This window comes from Falco cherrug, chromosome 19 (assembly GCF_023634085.1).
Source record: "Falco cherrug isolate bFalChe1 chromosome 19, bFalChe1.pri, whole genome shotgun sequence".
NCBI classification, from domain to species: domain Eukaryota; kingdom Metazoa; phylum Chordata; class Aves; order Falconiformes; family Falconidae; genus Falco; species Falco cherrug.
In genome coordinates, this window is record NC_073715.1 from 3,398,067 (window position 1) to 3,421,558 (window position 23,492).

General features: G+C 58.2%; 4 protein-coding genes across 5 annotated transcripts in view; 1 reads left to right on the top strand and 3 right to left on the bottom strand.

Annotated features, from left to right (window-relative positions):
* SMG5 (SMG5 nonsense mediated mRNA decay factor) overlaps nucleotides 1-5,408 on the bottom strand; it is a 31,679-nt gene extending 26,271 nt beyond the window's left edge. Inside the window, exon 1 of one of the 2 annotated variants that reach the window (XM_055696627.1) lies at nucleotides 5,186-5,404. In XM_055696627.1, the coding sequence (XP_055552602.1) occupies nucleotides 5,186-5,262 (77 nt within the window). In that variant the 5' untranslated portion in view covers nucleotides 5,263-5,404. Of the gene's footprint in view, nucleotides 1-5,185 lie in introns of both variants that reach the window. The other variant, XM_055696628.1, reaches the window with a different exon arrangement.
* A 2,701-nt stretch (nucleotides 5,409-8,109) lies between these two features.
* On the top strand, nucleotides 8,110-10,000 carry TMEM79 (transmembrane protein 79). Its single transcript, XM_055696784.1, has 3 exons — nucleotides 8,110-8,953; nucleotides 9,178-9,391; nucleotides 9,666-10,000. Exons 1-3 carry the CDS (start codon nucleotides 8,221-8,223, stop codon nucleotides 9,868-9,870), a joined length of 1,152 nt encoding a protein of 383 aa, XP_055552759.1. The 5' UTR covers nucleotides 8,110-8,220; the 3' UTR covers nucleotides 9,871-10,000.
* Nucleotides 10,001-10,796: 796 nt separating this feature from the next.
* GLMP (glycosylated lysosomal membrane protein) lies at nucleotides 10,797-14,299 on the bottom strand. The gene is made up of 6 exons (XM_055696781.1): nucleotides 14,049-14,299; nucleotides 13,197-13,454; nucleotides 12,748-12,930; nucleotides 12,367-12,585; nucleotides 11,926-12,203; nucleotides 10,797-11,750 (listed from the first exon to the last, which is right to left on the bottom strand). Exons 1-6 carry the CDS (start codon nucleotides 14,115-14,117, stop codon nucleotides 11,582-11,584), a joined length of 1,176 nt encoding a protein of 391 aa, XP_055552756.1. The 5' UTR covers nucleotides 14,118-14,299; the 3' UTR covers nucleotides 10,797-11,581.
* A 123-nt stretch (nucleotides 14,300-14,422) lies between these two features.
* On the bottom strand, nucleotides 14,423-22,730 carry CCT3 (chaperonin containing TCP1 subunit 3). Its single transcript, XM_055696733.1, has 14 exons — nucleotides 22,580-22,730; nucleotides 21,115-21,176; nucleotides 20,617-20,667; nucleotides 20,465-20,527; nucleotides 19,764-19,860; nucleotides 19,223-19,340; nucleotides 18,840-19,026; nucleotides 18,232-18,381; nucleotides 17,826-17,958; nucleotides 17,242-17,323; nucleotides 16,936-17,116; nucleotides 16,412-16,657; nucleotides 15,701-15,832; nucleotides 14,423-14,663 (listed from the first exon to the last, which is right to left on the bottom strand). The coding sequence occupies exons 1-14, from the start codon at nucleotides 22,608-22,610 to the stop codon at nucleotides 14,559-14,561; spliced, it is 1,638 nt and encodes a 545-aa protein (XP_055552708.1). The 5' UTR covers nucleotides 22,611-22,730; the 3' UTR covers nucleotides 14,423-14,558.
* Between the last annotated feature and the right edge of the window lie 762 nt (nucleotides 22,731-23,492).

A 23,492-nucleotide genomic window follows, 5' to 3' on the forward strand; every position in this document is an offset into this window, starting at 1 on the left:
CATTCAAGAGCTCAAAGAGAAAATGTCTCATCTCATTTTAGGGCACGTGAAGACTTTCATGCCAGGATAACTGGAACTCTCATCTGCATTCAGTAAATCACAGAACATCACAGAAAAAGAGAAGCATAGGGAACAGGACTGTCTTACACAATGGCTCGGGGGACCAAAACACCAGAGTTGAACCAACTTCTTCCTAAACAATCAGAAGAAAACCAACAACAGAGTGAGAATCACGTATGAAAGTCAGCTACTAACCTTGCTATCTTCAGCCACTTCCGCTCACTAGCATCTTTCTCACACAGCCTGACGGTCCTCTGCAAGCTCTAACACCCTAATGTCCTCAACAACAAGGAAGGCAAGCAAGTAAAATGCTTTTTTGGTTTACAGGTAAAAGGCAGTAAGCATGAAGCATTCATCCATGCTCACAGCATATTGGCAGGAGGGGGAATTTTTTAAAAAAAAACAACCACCAAATACACACACTCCCATTTCGGTTCCCCAAAATAGATCGTCACAAAAGCAGAAGGTAATAAACATACCCTCGCTGCAACCTGCAATTAATGTCCTGTCACTCAAATGACCCTCAAGACCCTCTGCAGCCAGTGCTGCAGCAGGAAACGACCAGCGCGCCTCACAGGGAACCGATTTGTTTCCTATGCAGAAGGGTGACCAGAAGAAAGGGGAACTGCTGAATCATTTGATTCCCAGAGTGCAGCACAGGAAAACTATGATCTTCTAATTCCCAGAATAGGCAGCCTCTACGTCTTCGAAACAGCTGTACAAACGCGTTCGCCGCGCACTGCATCGGCAGCTGCTGTCTGATACCAGCTCACATGTCACCGACACCGCAAGGTGGGAAATGACTGCACGGTGACTACAAGCAGTCGACACCAGCATCAAGGACAGGGTCAGCCCTTAGCGAGCGATGTCACATGTGGAGGTGTGAACCCACCTATCCAAATCCTCATGTGCCAGTTAACTGCCCGCAAAGACTCAACACTGACTCCTTCTTCTGCCACTTACTCAATCCAGATTCCTTGGGGGCACATGGTCCAGGTTCTCTCACTGCTCAGTAACTTACCCGCCAAACAAGCCTCTGTTTTTCTAACCTCTCACAAAAAGGGTCACAAAACCTCATCGAAGAACCCTCCCGAGTTCAGCAGTGACAGACAGACATCTTGATACTGTGCAGCACAATACCCGTGAAAGGAGAGGAATTACTCAACAGGCAGCTGCCAGAAGCCCCTTCCCAAACTGCACGCAGACAAGACAGCTCTTTGGCTGCCAACAGTATCAGTGGGTAAGAAATGTGATCGAGCAGTTCAGGAAAGCCTCCTCACATGCACCGGGACTCAAATGCCGGCCAAATGTGAAGTAATTTCCTTCCAGGGACTATCGGAGGAGGGATATCGGGAGGGGATTTCACCTTCCCCTCGAGCAGAGGGCGGGAGGCATCCCGGGGCACGCCTCTCATACAACCTCCTTTCCTACAATGGTCAGGGATGGGCACATGAAGACACCGGTTGCTTCTGCTACTTTTTATGGATTCAGAAAGAAACACAGTTGGTGACTTGCAGGCAGCAAGGTTTATCTTTTAGGATGCAGGTCCCTGAGCTGTAAGGCAGAAGGCAGACCCCATGCTAAAACGTCATCTTATTCGCACGAGCTCCACGCTGGAAGAGGCGGAGGCAGGAGGAAAAGAAGAATCTGTGACAGCCAGTGATGACCTGCAAGGATCCTGTGTCCGTAGTGGTGAGGAAAGGGGACACGGTGAGGACAAAACGCACAGGAGCCAGCCTCACTTCAAAAGCATTAGGAAACATCAACACAGGCGCTATACACCATGCACTGACTAAAACGCTATTTAGCATTCGTGCCTTGGGTGGCTTCAAACCACGGGCTGAATTTTACTCAGCAGTTCGAAGGCCAGATTTTGTCCTAATACCCATTTTTACACCTGCTGGGTTTAAACGTTGCTTTCAGACAGCACATCAGAACCACAGAGGAGGCAAATCAGATGCCAGTCTATTAAAAGAAGCAAGTACAGCCCATCATGCCAAGCAGGGTGGAAAGGGTCCAACGCAAAGTCCTCTTCAGCCACACAGACACCTCTATCACTTTCCTTCCCTGCCATTAACATTCTGGGATGGGGTAAGACAGCAGGGAGAATTGTTTGTCCTCTATTTTTTTTTATTATTTACTTAATACATCACTAAGGGCCACAGCCTCTCAAGAGTGAGACATTTCTCAGGGAACCGCAGCCATTCATTTGTATCCTGGCATGTGTCAGTACACAAATACTACTGCCCAGAACAAGGCTGGCGGACAAGAATAGTAACGCAAAGCCAACGAGCTAATGGTTACCCAGAATCCCGAAAAGAAATCTGCAAAATAAATCTGGTCACCCTACGCTAAAACATAGATGGTAAACCAGCACCACCCAGGATAATCCAGCTGCCACGTTTCGAGGTGAAACTCGGGGATTACTGACCCAGGAAGACTGGAATGGAAAAGAGCAAAGACCATCCTACAAAGAGCGATGGGCAACCTCATCTCCAAGAGGCCACTCCAACGGCCAGCGTACTTGCCAAGGTCCGTGGAGACCTGAGCTCAACTCCCACTGCTCTCCCGAGCAGACACAAAGCTGATCCCACGCGAGCACAGTTTCTAGCTGGCACTGTGACATTCAAACATCTGTGATTCAAAGGCACTGTTTAATCCAGTGGCCAAAAGTTTCCAGAGACAAGTCAGCCATCACACCAAGTACAACGTGCTTCTTAAGAGGACAGGGAGTTACTGCTTCATCTAACTGAACTTCGGGCTGAAATAGAGAAGAATTGACAAGAGACAAGTTAAGGTAGAAAGCTTGCTAAGAGAGCTCTCAGCTACGTAGCATGAAAATTTGTGGCCACTGCAGATATTATAAATCCTGCTCTAAAACCACAATACTTACTTCCAGCTGAAAGAAAAGGCATCTCTACAGGCGCATGGTTTTCTTTTTTTCTGTTGTAAAAATGCTTTAAAGCAACCACACACCTCGTTCTGCCATACAAATCTAAACAGAAAACAACCACTTCCTTGCCTTGATGACCAGTCCCACGTTTGGTCAAGAGATGTTCGCTTGAGAGCTCCAGCGGCATAGCAAGGTACCGCTTGCCAGGTGAGCTATGCAGCACACACATTCCTGATCCACTGTGACCACAAAGTAAAACACATCTTAAATCATGATGGAGGCAGTTTACACAAAACACATTCCATTTTGCAAGCAGGAGCACATACTTGCTCTCCAATCCTGCCCACCACACCTCAGGTGGCAGCGGGCAAGGTGTTACGCCGCGCTAGCTCAACTGCTAGCAGATGTGGGAAGCCACCCCTAAAATCAAACGGGGTATCTCAGCGTGACAGCAGATACAGAGCTCCACAGCCCCAGAGGCGCTTCCAGCATGACAACGCAGCCCACACCTCCAGTCATCCAAGCCATTGTGTTTTACCACTGACTTCGCAATAAGAAAAAGAAAGGCACCTAATATAACTTCAAAGTGCAGGGAACGTGCTCGTATGAAGCGCATCATGGAAGGAAACAAATTCTAGTAACTACCACTCAAACCTGCTATTAGTGCTTTGGACTTTTGGGCAAGGATCTGGCCAGGTTTCTCAGAGGGAGGCATGCCTTGTCCTGTTTTAGAGGAGGGCAGTGAGGTTTTCCACAAAATGAAAGGACATGCCCAATGTCACCACGATGAAAAGAAAACGGACCCTGACATCAAACCCGTCTCTTGCCCTCATCATTCTGCTCATCTCCGAAACCACGCTGTCGCTGCTGAACCTCCGCTACGAATCTGCTTTACTGATGGAGAAACTGAGACAGAAAGGGACAATTTCTGGGCCACACTCACAGAACAAGTCATCAGCAGAGCAGAGGCCAGGCACCTCAGTGCTGACAGCGTGGCACCTCAACCCTGCTGGGCCGAGCTGACCAAGGCCACCATCATTTCCTGACTCTCGCCTTCTGACGCCGTTTCCAACGCACAGTGCAGAGATGTCAGCGCGAGCGGAGTCCCAGCAACTGTTTTATTGGGAAGATCTGCAGCTAGAGCAGTCTTGCCCTCCACACAGCAGGACAGTGTCCTGGCGCAGGCTCCTGCTCATCACACCCCTGTTCTCCAGCACCTTCCACGCAATCCCTGTCTACTGCCGATGCCAGGGACCACGTCTCCAGCCCAACCTCTCCCCGGATGCCCTCCACATCTTGCCCTTATCCCACTTTTCCCATACCTCCTTCCCCCTCAGCCGCGACCTCCCTGAAACCTGCATAACCCCATCCTCCAGCTCCCACATCTCCCTGGGTGCCCCACACCCCCTGATCCCCTTCTCACCCTCCCACCTGCCTTCTTCCCCCCATCTCTCCACCGTTCTCCCACCTTGCCGACACCCCACCCCCCCCCCCCCAGCTCCTTCTCCCAGTGCCCTTTGTCTTCACTCATCCCCCCTGGATCGCCCATATCACTTTTTCACCAGTGCCGCCCCTCACCCCGTGTACTGCCCGTCTCCTCCGGATCCCACACAACCCTCTTCCTGCTGCTCCCTTCCCACAGGCCCCCCTATGGCCCCCCCTTAGCGCTGCCCACTCCCCCTGGATTCCCCCCGATCTCCCTCACCTGTATTCCACCATCCCCTTCCCCTGCTTCTCCCCATCTTCCCTAAAGCCTGCGCTCTCCTTCCCCCACCTTTCCCGAATACCTCTGCCCCAGCTCTCCCCTGGATCGCCCCCTCCCCTCCCCCGTTCACCCCCGGCCCTCCCCCGATTCCGCCACCTCCTTCCCCAGCCCCCATGACCCCCCCTGAGCACCCCCCCTCAGTCCCCTTCACCTCGGTCCTCCCCGCTGCCTCCCTCCTCCCCCCCACCCCAATCCCCTTCGCCCTTGTCCCCCTCTGGATCCTCCCCATCCCCTTTCCCCCCTCCCTGTCCCCCGGGTCCCCCTCCCCATCCCTGCCCCCCCCCCGATCGCCCCCAGCCCCCTTCACGCTCCGACCTCCACTGGAACCCGCCCCATCGCCTTCCTTCCCCCCGGTCCCTTCAGACCCCCCAAGCCCGCCCTCACCTCCGTCCCTCAGCCCTCCGAGCCCCCCCCGGGACATCCCCCTGCCCCGGCCTTCCCCTCCCCCGATGCCCCCCTCTCCTCACCGGTACAGCCGCTTGGTGTGCAGCACCTTGGCCTCCGGCTCGCCGCTCTCGCCGGTGGCCCCACCGCCCTGGCTCATGGCGCCCGGAGAGGGCAAGGCCCGGCCCGGCCGGGCACAGCCCACCGCCCCCTCAGCACCGGCCGCGCCGCCGCCGCCGCCGCCCCCGGCCCCGCTCGGCCGCCATGGCTGCGCGGCTGCCCCCTGCCCCGAGCAGCTCTCGCGAGACTTGCCGCGAGAGCGGAGGGCGGCGGGCAAACATGGCGGCGGCGGGGCCGGCCTCACCTCGCGGGAGTTGCCCTTCTCGCCTCACCCGTACCTAGTGTCTGGCAACATGGCGGCCGCGCGGCGTCATCTCGCGAGATTGCGCACGCGCCCCAACGCGCGCACGCGGTCGCCGTCCCCTCCCCCCCCCCCCCCGCCGCCAGTACTTAGTACTGGCAAAGATGGCGGCCGCGGGCGGCTTCAGTCAAGGGGTTTTCATGGGCGCCGGGAGGCGGGACCGGGCTTGAGGGCAGCTGCCGGTTCCCACTGGGGGCCTAGTGGGCCTTCCCCGCCACAGAGCACCCCCGGCTGCTCAAAGAGCGGCCCCTCCATCATGGGGGTCCGTGAGGAGGGGTCCTGCCCCAGGGAATCGCTTCGTGCCGCCGTGTAGCGCCATAGGCTGGTGCCTGCTGAAGCGGGGGGGGGCTCCCCGGGGTCCCCCTCGGTGCTCCCCCTCCTCAGCGCGGCCGCGGCCCTGGCAGGAGCAGCGCCAGGCCGGCCCTGTCTGCCAGGGCAGGCACGGGGGGGCTCCTCCCTGGCCCCCCCCGCCCCGGGTCCTGCCGCCGGCCTCCCGGGCAGGGACCCCCTGTTGGGGGGGGGGGGGGCTGCCCCCGTGCCTGCCCCGGCCTGGCGGCTGTGCTGTGCCACGCAGGGACCCGCTGGGGACACGTCCCCCAGCACACGGGGCTCAGGTGGCCCCCCTGGGGACATGTCCCTCAACACAGGGTGGGCTTGCAGGGACCCCGTGGGGACCTGTCCCCAGCTCAGGGTGGGCTCCCAGGGACCCCCAGGGGACCCGTCCCCGGACATGGAGGGACCCATCGCCCAGCTCAGGGTGGGCTTACAGGGACCCCCTGGGGACCCATCCCCAGCACAGGGTGGGCTCGCAGGGACCCCCTGGGGATCCATCTCCAGCTCAGGGTGGGCTCACCAGGTGCCCCAGCTCCGGGTGGGCTCGCAGAACCCCCCCGGGGACCGTCCCCACGCGGGTGTGGGTGCCGCGGGCTCTGTGTGGGGTGAGGCAGCCGCGCCTGCCCGTTCCGCCCAGCCCCACCTCACCCGGTTGAGCAGGTTTGAAGTCCACAGGGCCCCGGCAGTGGCCGCGTCCCAAGGCCCCAGCCTGGCTCCCGCCGCCCCCCGGCCCCATGGCCCCCTGCCTTCTCTCCAGGTGAGTCTGGCAGCCCGGGGAGCCCGGTGCCACCTTCCCTCCGTGTCCCACGGGGTGACGAGCCGGGGGGGGCTGGGAGCAGGGAGGGGGAGGCCTGCGAGATGCTGCTTTAGCCATGTTCCCTCGCGTGGGCCGCGGATGGGGCCCCGTTCGGCACCGTGCCTCAGTTTCCCCCACACCCGCAGCCAGGCCGGGGCTCTTTCTGGGGGTGCATGTGCCCAGCAGGAGCCGTTTCTCCTTGCAGGAGGCTCCCACGGAGCCAGCAACGCCTGGGGATGGGGAGCCCCTGCTAAGGGGGAAACCCACGAGCTCTCCGCCGGGATCTCCTGCTCCCCCACGGCGGGTAGCGCTTGGCAGCCCCCTGTGCCCACCCCGAATCCACCCCAACCACAACAGGCGAGCAGATCTGGCTCGGCGCGGCTCAGCTTGGCTCTAACCGCGGCTCCTCGATGCGGCAGGGCTGGCCCCCCCCAGTACCAGGGCTGGCACCGCGGATGGAGCCGGCAGCAACCCCCGCCCTGGTGCCCAGCCAGACCCCCCGGGACGCTGGGCCAGATGGGGCAGGAATTCCCAAGCTGTGCTGGTTTTGCAGCCAGATCCACGCACCCGGGGCTCACCAGGCGCCCAGCTCTGGGCGATGGTGCCCACATGTGTGGTACCCGCGTGCCCCGAGCCCGATGGTGCCCACGCGCGTGGTACTGCGTGCCCTGAGCCGGATGGTGCTGACACACATGGTACCATGTCCCCTGAGCCCGATGGTGCCCACACACACGGTACCGCGTGCCCCGAGCCGGATGGTGCCAACATGCGCGGTACCACGTTCCCTGAGCCTGACGGTGCCCACACACGTGGTACCGCGTGCCCCGAGCCGGATGGTGCTGACACACATGGTACCACGTTCCCTGAGCCTGACGGTGCCCACGCACATGGTACTGTGTGCCCCAAGCTCGATGGTGCCCACACGCGTGGTACTGAGTGCCCTAAGCCAGATGGTGCCAACACACGTGGTACCACGTTCCCCGAGCCTGGCAGTGCCCATGTGTGCAGTACCGCGTCCCCCGAGTCCGATGGTGCCCACACGTGTGGTACAATGTGCCCCGAGCCTGACGGTGCCCATGTGCACAGTACTGCGTGCCCTGAGCCCGATGGTGCCCACACATGTGGTACCATGTGCCCTGAGCCTGACAGTGCCCATGCGCATTGTACCGCATCCCCCGAGTCCGATGGTGCCCATGCGCACGGTATGACATGCCCTGAGCCTGACGGTGCCGACACACGTGGTACCACGTGCCCCAAGCCTGACGGTGCCCACACGCACGGTACCGCATGCCCTGAGCCCACTGCCGGTGTGGGGGCTCGGGGATGCTGGGCTCTGCTTCCCCCTGCTATTAGGGGGCAGGGGGGCGGTGGGGGGGGGCTCCGGGGTGGCAGCTGCCAGTTAGTACCCCACGTTGTCACCGGGGCCGTGCGTGTGACCCGACCTCTCATTTCTGCTGGTTTTTCTGTCTCTCGGCGCAGGGTGAAAGCAGCAGGGGCAGTGACCTCGCCCCCTCTCGACACCCCGAAACGCAGAAGAGCATCTTGCCTGCACCGAACCAGCTTCTCCCATGGCTGCTGCTGACCCCGTCCTGCCCCCTGAGGAGGTGGCTTTGCTGGAGCTGGGGAAGGTGGCCCTGGCCACCCCCCCAGACAAGGTGCCACCAGCCCCAGATGAGCACCTGGGGGACCCTGACAGCACCCTGCCATGGGACCGGTGCCAGCATGGTGCCCACTGCCAGCCAGAGCCCGCCGAGACCAAGAGGCGTTCAAGCCCTGAGGGGGGCCATGAAGCCCCCAGGGAGGCTGCTGTCACCTGCCCCCCAGCCGAGGCCGAAGCCGAGGAAGCCCCCGGGCCACCCATGATGGCAGCCCATGTCTTTGTGCCCATCGACCCCCAGTGCATCGAGCGGACCCCCGGCAAACAGAAGAAACAAGCCACCCCGCGGCCCCAGCAGGAGGGCAAGGGGGGCTACGTGCCCCACAGCGACAGACCCGACATCCTCCGCCAGAAGCAGGTCTTCCTCCCCACGGGCCCCTCACGCTACAGGGACCCGCTGGGCTTTGAGGGGCGGGTGGCCAAGGCACCGACCCAGGAGCCACCGTGCCCATGCGTCAGGGACTGCAGGGCCGGCAACTTCAAGGCCGTGGCTTCAGTGGCGGCGGCCCTGCTCCTCTGCCCCTGCCTTGTCTACGGAGCCTACGTCTTCCTGCCTTTCGATGCCCCACTGATGCCCACCGTCAGCGCCCGCCTGGTCTACACGCTGCGCTGCGCCGCCTTCGCCACGTTCCCCATCGTCCTGGGTGAGCTGCGGGGTCCTGAGCCCTTTGCCCCCCATGAACGGGGCAGCGTTAACCCCGGGGGAGCCGGGAGCAGAGCGGGGTTGAGCTCTTTGCAGCTCCTTTGCTCCCAAATGGAGCAGGAGGGGTTTCCTACACTGGTCCCCTGCCCCGTTGCATCTCCCTGGTCCCCCCCCCAGCCCTCCGCCCCCTGGCCGCCCGCTCAGCCCCTCTCTCTGCCCCCCCAGGGATGATCATCAGCGGCATCTCCCGCCTCTGCTCATCCGCGCTGGAGCCCTTCGGGGAGCTGCAGCGGGAGGTGGAGATCCACCGCACCTACGTCTCCCAGTCCATCCACCTCTTCATCCTCTACTTCTTCAACATGGCAGTGCTGGCCACCTACCTCCCGCAGGAGGCCCTCAAGCTCATCCCGCTGCTCACCGGGCTTTTCGCCATCTCCCGGTAAGCAGCTCCGTTACCCCACCCGGATGCTTGGGGTGCAAACGGAGCCTGGCGGTGCTGGCAAACCCCGTGCCCAGCTGCAAACTCCCGCTCCGGCAGTGCCTCCCCCGGCCGACAACAGCCAGGAAAAGCGGCACAGGGGAAGGGCTGCTCCATCCCTCATCCCGCTTCCCGCGCTGGCCTTGCCTGGCAGGGCCTTGCCGGGGCCAGCCCGCCGGAGCGAAGCTGGGTGCCAGCCCCGATCGCTCAGCCCGCGCCTCTCCACTCTCTGCAGGCTGATTTACTGGCTGTCGTACGCCATCGGGCGCTCCTTCCGCGCTTTCGGCTTCAGCATGACCTTCCTGCCCCTCCTGGCCATGCTGCTCTGGAACCTCTACAGCATGTTCATCCTGGAGCCCGAAAACCTCCTGGCTGTGGCCACGCCGCAGCCCGAGGGCCGCTCCAAGGACGGTGGAGCCAAGCTCCGGTACTGGGGGTGAGAGGGGCTCCGGGGAGATGTGGGTGCAGGGGTGCCAAGCCAGCAGAGCCCTCTTTCATGGGGATGGGTTGGTGGGATGTGCCAACCTCCTGCCGGAGCCGGCTTTGCCCAATAAAACCCTTCACCACGTGGTTCCGTGGCTGGTTTGGTGGGGAGGGCGGGTTAAATTCCCAGCGGAATCGCCGCTGCCAGGACTTGGAGCTTCACCCACGGGATGCCATCGCCCAGTCCCCAAACGTCGTTTCCGAAAAGGGGAAAAAACAGACCTTTCCCCAAACCATCCATCTCCCAGCACCGCAACAGCACCCACCCTGCACCCTGCTCCTGCGGGGCGTGTGGCCAGTCCCACCCAGCTCGTCCTTCCTCCTCCTCTTCCTCCTGGGAGAGGTTTAGCACCTGCTTCCCAAACCAGTTGGCCGGGTCGGAGGGAGGGAGCCCTGCCAGGAGGAACTGGGATGGCTGAGATGGCACCGGGCTTGCTGCCACCAGGGCTGGGGAGGGCTGGTCCCCCCCAGGAGGGGCACCCAGCCGGCACCCCAGCGCTCTGCAGGCACCAAGGGACCCCTGGCAGTGCACCCCCGCGCCAGTCTGCCTGTCACGGTTCTTGGGCATAACCCAAACGCGTTAAAAATCCACCGAATAAAGGGAACACCTTTCCATCCCTACATCTGCCGAGAGTTTGGCTCCTCCCGCCTCCCATCCTTGCGTCCCACGGAGGCAGCTCCCCTGCTGCAGCCCAGCCGGGTCAGAGAAGGGAACACGGTCCGACTCTTCCAAACACGCTTCTCGGGATGGAGACGGCCCGCGGCTCAGGGAAAACCAGCCCGGAGCACCACACGCTGCTGCGGGGACCCTCCCTCCTCTCCGAGGCTGATTTTGTCCCGAGAAGGAACTGCCCTCCCAGAGCGCAGCGTTTCCACAGGGAACTTCTGGAAATCCGCTTTATTTGGTTGAAGCCAAAGTCAGCGATGGAGAACGTGAAATCCTGGCGCAGCCCCAACTGATGTGGGACCTTCCACCAGCACCCAGCAGCCGCAGACCACGCTGGCCTCGTGGCTTCAAGCAGCTGGATAGCACCTCCGAGCCGGCCACGGTTAACCACCAGCGAGGCCAGCTCAGCACCTTTTGGGCTGACAGGATTTATCCCAGCTCAAGCAGCTGCGGCAAAGCGGCACTGGGTTTCCCTTTTGTACCAGCAGCCGGTGCCTGGTGGGGATCGAGGGGTCTTGTGAGCCCCAGCTGGGGCGAGCGGGCAGTTCTGGGATGCCCCCTGCACAGCAAGATGAAGGCACTCTGTGTGCTGGCAGGGGCAGTACCAGTCCCCAGCCCTCTCCTCCAGGTTGGAGCCCCCCAGGCAGCCCGGGACACGGCCCAGCCAGGCCCAGCTGCTGCGTGGCCGCAGACACGACAGTGGTTTTATCCCTTGGGAGAAGGGGGATTTTTCCGCGGCTCAGAGCAACCCTGAGCAGCCATCCCCGGTCACTTCGCTGGATGGATCAGGAAAAAGCAGAGGAAGAAGTGTAAGCGGGTGCAGGATCTGGGCAGGAGGAGGGAACGGGACAGGGGGATACGTGATGTGGGAGCTGCTGCAAACGGTGCCCCGGTCCCCTCCGAGCCTGGACCGCAGGGAGGGCAGAGAGGAGGCTGCAGCGGCCGCGGTCGTTTCCTGGTGCCAAGAAGGATCCTGAAGGTCTCTCCAGAGACCGTCCCGCTCAGTTGATGGGTTCGTACTCGGAGTAGCGTTTCCTCTGGGCAAAGAAAACCACGCAGCTGCCCACCAGGAGCATCACCATGGGGGTGCCCAGCGCCACGGCCATGATGGAGATGACAAGTGGGGAGAAGGTGTCCTTGGGGGGCTGCCCGAAGCCCAGCAGCACCGACCTGCCAGAGGGGATGAGACAAATCAGCCACGGAGACGGGGATCAGCTGCGTCCCAGGGGTGGGATATCCGGGGCTTTTGACCCCCTATAGGATCAGATCGATTATTTCACAGCAGGATCCCACACGGGGTTGGAGAGGGTTTCCCAGAGCCAGGGGAGGCAAAACTCCTTCTCACCAGCTCAGGTAGCGTTTCTCCTGGTAAACCTGCCCATCCTCTCCCCCAAAAGAAATGTTGATGGCGCTGATGGTGTAGGTGCTGCCCACACCCTCCCCGAAGTAGGCGCGGACAAGGCTGGACACGGGCAGGCTCCAGTTGGCCGCCTGCAGGCTGTGGGACCGGCACTGGATGTTGTCCTCACGCCGCGGGGTCTGGGAGCCGTAGGCTGTCGCCTTCCACTGCAGGAAGCTGAGCGGGGAGCTGTCATTTTGGGATTCGGCGACCAGGGAGAGCATCTGGTGGAGAGAGAGCAACGGGTGAAGCGAGGGCAGGACGGGGGGAGCCTTTGCGGCAGGTCAAGCCACAGCGGGGAGGCAGGTTGCCCAGCCCGCTGGCCCCAGATCCCCCTCCCCCTGCAGCAGGGGATGTCCCCAAGCCCAGCCGTCACCCCACACTCGCCTCGAAGATGGTGGGAGTGTACTCATCGTCGATGGAACGCGCCGAGCGCAGCTTCTGCGCCACCCCTGGCTCTTCCACCATGGCCACCTCCAGCGCGAAGCGGGAGCTGTTGCCCCGTGGAGCCACCCCGGCCAGGACAAACTCCACTTTGGAGCTGTTCGCCGTGTGCAGGAGGCTGGGCAGGGGCCCGTCACGGCCACCCACCTCGTAGGCTGTCACCTGCAGGGGACACAGCCCAGAGGGACAGCGCCATCACCGGCTGGGACACCAAGGAGCTGCGTGCCCTCTCCAGAAGGTTCTTTGGAGGCGACACGGTACCGTGTGCTCCCTACAGTGTCGCAGTGTGGCACGTACGCCCCACCTTTGCCCCCCTGGACTTACCCGAAAGGCCAGGCTGCCGTTGGAGAAGCTGCCACCCGGGTCGGTGGCCGGGACGCCCTTGAACTCGGCCGTCAGGGCCGTGTGGTTCAGGGTGCCATTGACGCTGTCCCAGGAAAAGTCCGACAGGTCGTAGGTGGGGTAGAAGAGCTCTTCCAACATTTTGGTCTGGCTGTACTCAAACACCTAGGGACAAGGAAGGGGAGAGGGGCCGGGAGCCACCAGCAGGTGCTGGGGACACCACCGCATCACACGGCGAACCAGGGGCTGCCACCGGGGAGAGGAGGGACTCCAAAAAGGAGCTGCCTTGGCCAACTCAAGGCACCAACCCAAGCCAGAGCCAACCAGGGGAGGAGGCACAAGGGGCCGTTTCGCTGCAGCTGGGAACGCTGCCGGCCGACAGCGCAGCCCCCCCGCACCCCCGGCCGTGGGGCAGCTCTCCCCAGCGGTACCTTGGTGAAGACAACGGCGGTGGAGTAGACCACGCTGCTGGGGGGCTCAATCCAGACGGCGCCGGTGGGATCGGGAGAGAGCAGCCGGGTCCAGTTGAGGCGCAGGGCGCTGCTCCCACTCGCCGTAGCCACCAGCAGCGCGGCGGGGGCCCCGATGCTGCTCCAGACGTAGTGCAGGGTGTCCCCCCGCCCCACCGCCCGCACGTGGAGCAGGTTGACGGAGGAGCCGTTCCAGCCGGGGTTGTACTGCATCGACACCTGCGGAGCAACGAGGGGGCTCAGGGGGCTCGGTCCTACCCAGCGCTGGGTGAGGCCGAAGGCGAGGTGGTCGGTGCGGTGGCCCAAGTGGTGCTCAGCCAGCGTCGCACGGCCGATGGGTTCAGAACAGCTTTCGGCACGGGCTGGCAGCGCAAGACCCCCGCCGTGCCCCCCCAGGGCAGCCCCTCCAGCCCCCCGGTGGGATTTGCCCGGTGCAGCGCCAGTGGGTGCCGCTCTGCTCCCCACACCCGGTGTGTCTGGGCTACGGTACCGGCACCGCCGGGGCCACAGGGCTCCAGCCCCCCGCTCCGAGCGGGATCAGACCCCCAGAACTTCCCCTGGGCGCCTGGCGCGGCCCCACAGGCACCAGGGGCTGGAGAATGAGGCGGCCGCCCCCTCCCCCCCCCCCCCCCCCCGGCGCCGGTCCGAGCCCCGATATCACCGCCGCCCCCTCCCCCCAGCCCCGGTATCACCGCCGCCCCCTCCCACCCGGCGCCGGTCCGAGCCGCGGTGCCGCCGCCGCCCCCACCCCTCAGGCCCTGATCCAAGCCCCGGTGCCGCCGCCGCCCCCCCCCCCTCCCCCGCCGGACTCACCCGCCGCCCGGCCCCGGCCCCCACCCCAACCAGCAGCAGCAGCAGCGGCAGCCGCGCGCCCGCCGCCATCTTGGAACCCACCCGCTCACATGACCGCGCACGTGACACACCCCCTTAAAGGCGCCGCGCACCATTTTCTTAAAGGAGCCGCCCCGCCCCTCAAGACGGATTTTAAGGGGCCGCATTCACCTGCCCATCGCCCCTTGGCAGCCCCAGCGGGGGCGGCTCCTCCCCCGCTCCCCCTCCCCCATCAGCACAGGCTGCATTGACACGTTTTTATTTACGAGACAAACCGTCAGCGGTGCCTGCCCGGACCCGGGGCGAGGCCTGTGCTCCCCTGGGGACCCCCCAGCCCTTCCCCACCCTCCCGGGTTTATTTCCCCGTCCCTCCCACAGGCTTGAGACAAACTTTCCCCCCCCGCTCAGCTCCGGCCGGGGGGGGGCGCTCCAGCTCTTCCCACCGTCGAGTCCCCGGTGCCCGGTTCTTCCCAGTGGGGGGATCCCCCCCTCTTATTCCTGGGCAGACTCGGGGGCGGCTGGCTGCTTGCTTTGATCGTCCCCCTTCTTTTTGTGTCCCGACACAATGTCATCGATGCGGAGGAGGAGAACTGCCGTCTGCGGAAAGGTGCCATACCCCGCCCCGTCAGGAGCTGGTCAGAAAAAATAAACCCCAACCGACCCCTCCCTCACACCCCAAAACCACCAGCCTGGCGTTAAAACGACCCTCCGAGCGCAGCACTACGGGAAGGACACCGTGACCGTCACCCACGGGCAGGGACAGAAAAGGGGGACACCAGTTCTTCCTTGCTTCCTTGCCTTCGACCCAGCCCCACCAGCGAGGGCTCAAACTGGGAGCTTTCGCTGAGGGGAGGGCGGCTCGGGCCAGGACGATGCGAGGGGCAGCAGCTGCCCCGGCCACCGCCAGGGTTCCAGCACATGGCTGGCACCCAGCCGCCCACCCCCGGCTCAGCCCGTCCTTCACCGAATCACACAACGCTTTGGGGGGTGAAGGGACCCTTCAAGATCATCGAATTCCAGCCCACTGCCACAGGCAGAGGGACACCTCCCCACGGGCAGGGGGACACCCATCCCACCAGCCCGGGGCGCTCCCAGCCCCATCCAGCCTGGCCTTGCGCATGTCCAGGGCTCTGGGCAGCCTGTGCCAGCGCCTCGCCGCCCCCACGGGGGAGAATTTCTTCCCAATATCTTCATCTCCCCTCTTCCAGCTTAAATCCATTCCCCCTTCCCCATATCTAATTTAAATCCCCCCTCTCTTAGTGTAAAATCATTCCCCCCCTTCCCCATATCCAATTTAAATCTCCCCTCTTAAGTTTCAATCCATTCCCCCTTGTCCTATCGCTACAGGCCCTGATAAAAAGTCCGTCCCCAGCCTGTCCTGGTGGGACTTGCAGAAAAAAAAGGGGGGGAATATGGAACACGACAAGTTTTAGCCACAGGATCAAAACCCAACCACTCTGAGCGCCCGAGTACGGGCTCCCACAGGTGCTGCATCGCATCGCCACCCCTCCCACGTCAGCGAGCCGAAACACCCACAGGCACCACGCTCAGCACCCCAGCACTCAGCATTAACGCTCCCCTCTCCCAAAAGACGTGCCACGGAGGCTCGGAACTTCTCCCGCCTCCCTCCTTACCTCTACCGCCGTCTTGTAGGTCTGCAGTTTGACTGCTAAAGGCTCCCAGATCCCCAAATCCTTCATATCGACTAAAGCTCCGGTCTCGCCGTTCACTCCCCACGTCTGGCTGCCTTCTTGAGTGTGTTTCGCCTGCAAGCGGAGAGGGACAGGTCACCACCGACAGCGTAAGGCAGCAAAGTCACCTTCTGGAAATGAAAAGTGACCCACAGGGGCTCAGGAAAATGGTAAAAGGTCATTAGAATGTTTTCAATTCTGGAGCTGATCCATGAGCGTGTTACTGAGCACCACCTGAAACAATTATACTGAACTTGCACTCAGAGATATTCTCTCTCGTGCCATCCCATCTAATCTCCCAAGGAAGATTCTGGGTTTGTTCACCCCCAGGGTTTTGTTGTTTTCTTTTTTAACGCTGGTACCTCCAACAAGCTATTTAATCCCACCTGCACCCTTTCAAATTTGGCCCAAACCTTCAGGAAAAACGTCTGCAGCTCAGCTAATGCCAAAACACCCCCACAATCTCAATCCCCTTTAACGGACGGGTTACTTCAACACCAGTTTCCTTTGATGTAAAAGCTTACTGCCACTAAAGCCACTCCCTCAACAAGCTGCTCGCGCAAGAGCAACGCCAGGGAAGGACCGATCCGGGGAGCAGGAGGCAGCGGGAAGGGGCTGAAGCTCCTCAGAAGACCCCCAAGCCCCACGCCTTACCCTGAGCGAGGTCAGCACACGGATGGTACTAGCACCACAGTTCTGGATGAGCGTTCGGGGAATGACTTCCAGAGCCTGGGCTACGGCACGGTAAGGCCACTGCTCCACACCCGTCATCCCTTTGGATTTCTCCGTCAGCGCGTGGGAAACGGCCATTTCAGTCGCTCCCCCTCCCGGCACCAGCTGCGGATCCATGAGGACGTTGCGACACACCTGCATGGCATCCTGAAGGTTTCGTTCTACCTCCTGCAACAGGTATAAAAAGCAGAGGATCATCGGTGGCAGGGAACCGTGGCACACCAGCAGCTGGGAAGGCGGCCAGCGGGGCTGGCTCCTTGGACGGATGGAAAAGCTTTGCCTTCACTGGGCAGCACAGCCCGCCAGACGGGAATCCTTGTGTCGCTGCAGAACCCGGCGGAAATTTGAGTTTGCTTCATCCGCACGCCAAAGCTGCTCGAAAGGAAGCAATGACACCAAGAAGGTGGCCAGGACGCGGCGGGGAAGCGGCACGTGTAATAACTTACTGCTAGGATTTCCTTGCTGGCTCCACGCAGAATGATAGTGCAGGCCTTGGGGTCTTTGCAATCGGTGACGAAGGCAAAATATTCATCTCCTATTTTTTTAACTTCGAAAAGCCTGGCGCCTGTCCCCACATCTTCCTCCCGCAGCTCATCGGTGCGGCTCACGATGCGAGCTCCGCAGGCCCTAGCACGCGAACACCGCTCAGGTTAGATGCTCACAAGTAAAGAGCTGGGAGAAAAGGGGTGAGGTAAGAACAACCGCGCGCCACAGGCGGCGAGAACGGGCCCCAGCGAGGAGACGGCGTTTACCTGGCGATCCTGTTGTTGTCCGTCTTTCTCACTCTGCGGATGGCGGTGATGTTGGCTCTCATCAGGTAGTGCTGGGCCAAGTCTGAAATCAGGATCGTGACATTTTATTGATGACTCAGCGCTATTGTGACAAACTTTACGTTATCATTAAAATAAAAAAGGTTAATGGGAAGAAAAAACCTAAATGTAGCTTCTTAAACCAAGCTGCAAGGCAAAATTACAGCGCAGCTTTGCACAGTTTGCTAGGCTCAGCCCTGTATTTTGATATTATGATATCAATATATTGATATTTTGATAGCGTTTCCAAATGCTGGAAAAGCACAAAGCACAATACTATTTTAAGCATCCACATTCACAAGGCAACCTCGAGAACCAACTTCAATGCCTGCCATGTAGAACAATCGCTAGAAAGGTAAAAAACAAAACCAAACCAGGGTCACGCTCAAAATCAGGCTCGGGGTGTGTGTGTGTGTGTGGCTTGGGTGTTTTTTTTTCTTTTTTAAAAAAGTTACAGAACAGTGCATTTAACACAGTGTGAACCCTGAGATTAATTCAACATGAAGGAAGATCATGTGTGTTATTACCAGAAATTCCTTTCTCTGTGATGACCAGATCTGGCTTGACTCTCATCAGATCCTCACAGATCTGCTGAATGTACTCTTCCTCCATCTGCAGGATGCGGGCAAAGTCTTCCTCCCGCGTTATTTCAATATCAGTCTGCACAGAAAGAGGTGTCAATATCTCACCGTATTCCTTCCAATCCTCCCCTGAGTCAGACCCAGATCCCCTGGCTTGAGTGATCTTAACTCCCTTTTTCTCCAGGGTACTGACCCCGCAGCGGAATTAGCCCATACAAGCAAAAGGTGTCTGGAAAGGCAGAACGTGAAGAAATCCTTCTGCCACTCACGCTTTTAGCTAGCTAGCTGGATTTGTTCTCCTTACTACTTTTCAATCAAAAGCTGCGGACATCTCTACCAAGAGTTGCTTTACCTGGCTCTCTCCTTTCTTGTACTCTAGTGAACAATCCAGAAGGACAATGCGGGGATTCTTAATAACACGACGCATTCTGGGATGAGTTACATCTTTATTCACCATGATTCCACGCAAAACGCACGAGTCTTCACTAAAACCACCTGGAATCTGAGAGACAAAAGAAAGGGGGAAAATGAGGCAAGTCAGTCTAGGCAAACCTGGGTATCCGTGCTCCTCAAACTATCCATCCCATGTACTGAAAAAGGAAAAACCCTCCCAAGTAACCACGATGCATCCAGGTCACAATCCAAATTAATTTTAAGAGCACGCTGACTTCGGGTAAGTGAAATCCATGGAAGAACTTGAGAAACTGCTCACACCCCCCTTGCCTGGCAACAGGAAGGCAGAAACTGAAACTTAAATGGTCTTTTTGACAAATTTTCTAGAAGAGTTGAAATAACTGACTCCACTTTCACTGTAAACCAGCAAGGCTGCCAGCACCGATGGAAATTCCAGGGTTTTGCCTGCAGATCAGTAGACAAAACTCTTCCCACTGCATCTTTGGAACAACCAGCTCAGAAGGGGAAAGGGGCACACAGGTAAGAAACATTTCAGGACATACTCACCTTTTCTACTTTTGCATATTTTTTAATATCAATTTCCTTTCTGCCATTTTCTTCAAACTCCACGGTCTTAACAGCATCAAGAGCAATGCTGCAGGCCAAGTCAGACCAGCGGTTTATTGCCTTGGTATTTATAGCACTCTTTATGATTTTAAGCATCATCTCTTTGTTGTTCACGTCCACTGGAGTGCTGACACCAAGGAAAAAAAAAACACAACACAGTAAACTGAGTATTACTCCAAGCTACAACCTCTTCATAATCCCATTGAATCCCTCTCCAACTATATTAAATTCTATTTTACGAGCATGATTCCCTCAAGAACCATCTCTAAGCAGCACGGAAACACCACATCCCTTCTCCCTAACTCCCACCAGCCCACACTTACCCAATTTTCTTTAAAATACTGATCATGTCATCCAGAGCTTTACGGTAAGCCCCAATGATCACAGTTGGATGCATCTGCTGTTCAAGGAAGTGTTCAGCCACAGAGAGCATCTCTCCAGCTAAAAAAAATAATAATAAAAATCATCAAAATTCCCCAGGTAAGTTTGTAGAACAATCAACAGTCAAGACAGGAGAACAGCACACCAGACAAAAAGTATCTGCTATCCATGTAGAGAGCTCTAACATCATCTATACTTTTCCTTATACTTACATATATACTTATATATAATATAAATAGATGTATAGATGTACTTATATATACCTGTCCTTATCTCATGGAAAGAATATAACCTCACAAAGCATGGAGCTGGTAACCTAAGGGTCTAATGAACATCCTCTGCCACAAGCGACTCAATTTTAGAGTTGGTAAATAACGAGCATCTGTCTCGTTAAGGCATACTTACTGGGCTCTGATGAGCAAAAAGGGCAAACTTCAACCTTAAGCCTTTTATAAAAAGTTATGTCTTATCCACTCTCCTTACCAAGGATAATTACAGATGTGGTCCCATCTCCGACTTCTTCATCCTGAGTACGGCTGATCTCGATCATTGATTTTGCAGCTGGATGCTGGACTTGAATCTGCAGGGGAGCAAGGGGTATGTTTTGTGTTCCAGAACACTAAAGCTAAAACATCTTGCATCACTCCATGGCACAAATACCAAACCTTTTAAACAATCAAAGGCATTCTGCCCAACCATAGCAAAGATTTTTTTTTTCCTTTTTGAGACCCAAAATAAGGCCTTTTATTTCACAGGACTGCGTCTCTCACAGTTTTTCAGACATTACGATTTTTGTAATGTTATTTTAACAGCACTTGCACCAGAAAGATGACAGTGATTTCTTGTTCTAATTATTTGGTGCTGTAAAAGCAGACATCTACTCCTAAGTTTTTTGATGCAAGTGATTATAGCTACAATTACCATAGCACTTACATCGCTCTTGTAAAATCTCTGTGAAAACTTAGCACCCTGGGGTCAAACCGACTTTTCTGAGGAGGAAGAGCATTCACTGGAAATATTTAACTCCTCCCCAGTCAGCACCCTTCTTGGTACTGCTGTTTACTACCTCCTGGCTCTCAAGACAGACGATGAAATAACACAGTTCCACTGCCAGCTATGTAACTGTATCCTCGAAGATTCTGACTCACATGTTAAGTAAAAACAATCCTTTAGGAGAAACTTACTTCTCTAAGAATAGCATTGCCATCATTGGTCATCACAATCCCACCCATGGGGTCCAAAAGCATCTGAAACCGAAAGAGAAGCAATTTTTACACTGACTGGTAACGTGTAGTGTTTCAGTACACAGCACAGGTACTTCAGCGACAGTCCTTACCTTCATCATAGCTCTTGGTCCTAAACATGTTCGGATAATGTCAGCAATAGTCTAGGAGGAATAAAAGAAATGAGGCATCAAAAAGTCTAAAAACCCCACAGTCTATATGAAACAAGTAGCCAGTGCAAAGCTTACGTGACCCGATCACTCTGCAGCTGCTTAGATGCAGCAGAAGTTAAGAACTGTGTGGGAACAAGGCCAGCGGGATCGTAAGCGGCACCACACCGAATTATTATTGAAAAGAGATTTCAAAATTTAGACACACTCAGATTTTGCAGAGAAAGAGGGTTCGGTGGGTTAAACTCCTCCATGTTCAGTTACACTGCACTTATTTAACACTGAAAATTCATTTTCTATGCCGCTTCTGCTCTGGATTCATACAGAGAAAACATGCTTCAGATCTAGTTTACCCTCTTAAATATATAAGTATATAAATATACACACACATATATTAAAAACCAAAAAGAATCAAAACAGCCTGACACGAGAATACGGTACCTTGGCAGCAGTGATGTTTCCAGTCTGGACTTTTCTTCCAGACTCGCGTTTCATATTCTGACCTGAAGTTTTTAATTAAAAAAAAAAAAAAAAAGAAAAGTACATTAATATGATCTTACCAAGTAAGTCCAAGACTGAAACGGTGATTCAGACAACGCATCAAAGACACCATCTCAATCACACGCACTTGATATATGACCAGTTCTAAATTAAGTTTACAATATAAATACCACAGCCACTCTAAGACATAAGCGCCAGTGAAAAACGACATTCCTTATTGTTCAACTGAGACAAAATTTTGCAACCCTGGAATACAACCTGTTCCCCCATGAAAAATCAAAGAGCAGTGACTCCGAAGAAATCTGCCAGATCACACAGAGTAAACAGAACATTGGTTTAAGATTTATATATCAGTGTCGCTCGGCCTTTGGCACATTAGGGTGAGCTGCCACTGCCGTGCCACAGGCTCACAGATGTACCTGGGGACTCGTTGTCACAAGGGTCTGCCCTAAAGGACCCTAAAGCACCTCGAGGTTTGGTGCCGCTTGTCTTTTGTTACAGGCCTAGGCTGGATGAGCACAGATTTACTTTAGGAGTGGATGTTTGTGCATATACATTTTTAAAACACAACAAAAGCAAGCATCCAGAGCAAGGCAATGAAGCTGGGGAAGGGTCTGGAGCAGAAGCCTCATGAGGAGCTGCTGAGGGAGATGAGGGCGTTTAGCCTGGAGAGGAGGGGGCCTCAGGAGGGACCTTATCCCTCTCTACAGCTGCCTGGAAGGTTGCAGACACGTGGGGGTCAGTCTCTTCTCCCAGATAACTAGCAACAGGACAGAGGAAACAGCCCCAAGTTGTGCTAGGGGAGGGTTAGATTGAATAAGAGGAAAAAATTCTACACCAAAAGGCTGGTCAAGCATCGGCACTGGCTGCCCAAGGAGGTGATGGAGCCATCATCCCTTGGAGGCGCTTAAAAAGCGCATGGGTGTGGTGATGAGGCACACGGTTCAGCAGTGCCGGGGGAGCAGGCTGACCTGGTGGCCTTAAAGACTTTTTTCTAACCTAAACGATTCTACGATAAAGCAACGGCAAAAGCAACACCAAGAACAAAGTAAGGAGGCCTAAGGAAAGGGCTACAAGCGCTGCCTCTTGGCTAAGGCGAGCAGCCCAGGCACAAACCGACCCCAACGAGGGGAAACACGGCTGCGGGGGGAAACAGGGCTGGGGGAAACAGAGATCCGCCAGGAAGGCCTTAACGAGCAGCGCTCCAGCGCAGGGGGCGGAGGGGCCCGGGCAGCGGCTGTGCAGCCCCCGCGGGGCCCGGGGGCAGCCGGCGGGAGGGGAGCGCCGGGCCCGGCCGCGAGGGGGACCCAACATGGCGGCGGGGAGGGGAGAGGGGGAGCCCCCTGCTCGCCCCCCAGCCTCGGGAGCCCGCCGGGAGGCCGGGCCGGCGGGCGGCGACACTCACTGAGGACGAGAACAGGCCGCGGGCCCATCATCGTGGCGGCGGCGGCGGCTGCAGCGCGGCGCGGAACCTTCTGGAGACAGCGCGCCCCGAGAGCTGCCGCCTCACCGTGCCGCGGCACCCTACCCCGCCTCCCGCCCGCGCCGACCAATCCCGGCCCGCGCCGCTGGCCCGGCGCCCAATAAGGAGGCGGTGCCCCTCCTCCCCGCAGCCACAGCAAGTTCGGTTGAGAGGTGGCGCCTCAGCGCATGGAGCCGCGGCGTGCTGGGAGGGGCCGCGCGGGACTACGCATGTGCGGGAGGCCAGTGCCACATGAGCAAAGGGGCGGGGGGACGAGCAGCAAGGGGGTGCAGGCGGGCCTCTCCCCTGCCCGCTCCCCCTTGCATGGCGGAGGCATCGCAGCCGCTACCCGCCGGATCTCCGGGAGAGCTGTGAGGCGGTCGAGACCTCTGAGAACTGTGTGTGGGAGGGAAGTCCTCAAAGTGTCCCCCCCGCCGTCAGCGCTGTGGTCTCGCCCACCTCACGCCGCGGGCGCGGGCTCGCCGCGGTGCATGCTGGTAACCGTAGTTCCTGAAGCAGCCGGGCCTGTCTCGGCCCATCCCGCCACCCCGGGCCCGTCCCCGTCACAGCGGCTGAAGCGGGGCTGCCCGGTGGAACCGGGGGCCCTCCCGGGGGCTCAGATGCCCCCTCACAGCACAGCAGCTGCGAGGTAGCCTGGCAGCAGCCATTTTTGTCACAGGGCGCTTTGCCAGGCCCCTCCGGTTGCCCAGCGGTAATGGCAGGGACAGAGGCCACACCACCAGCTCCCTCCGCCCTCCCGCACCCTGTGTGCCTGGAGAAGTTTCCAGCGTTTCTGATTATTTGTTTGCCCCCCTCAAACTGTTTGCTCAATAACAAGGCTTTGTTTTCCCTCTCT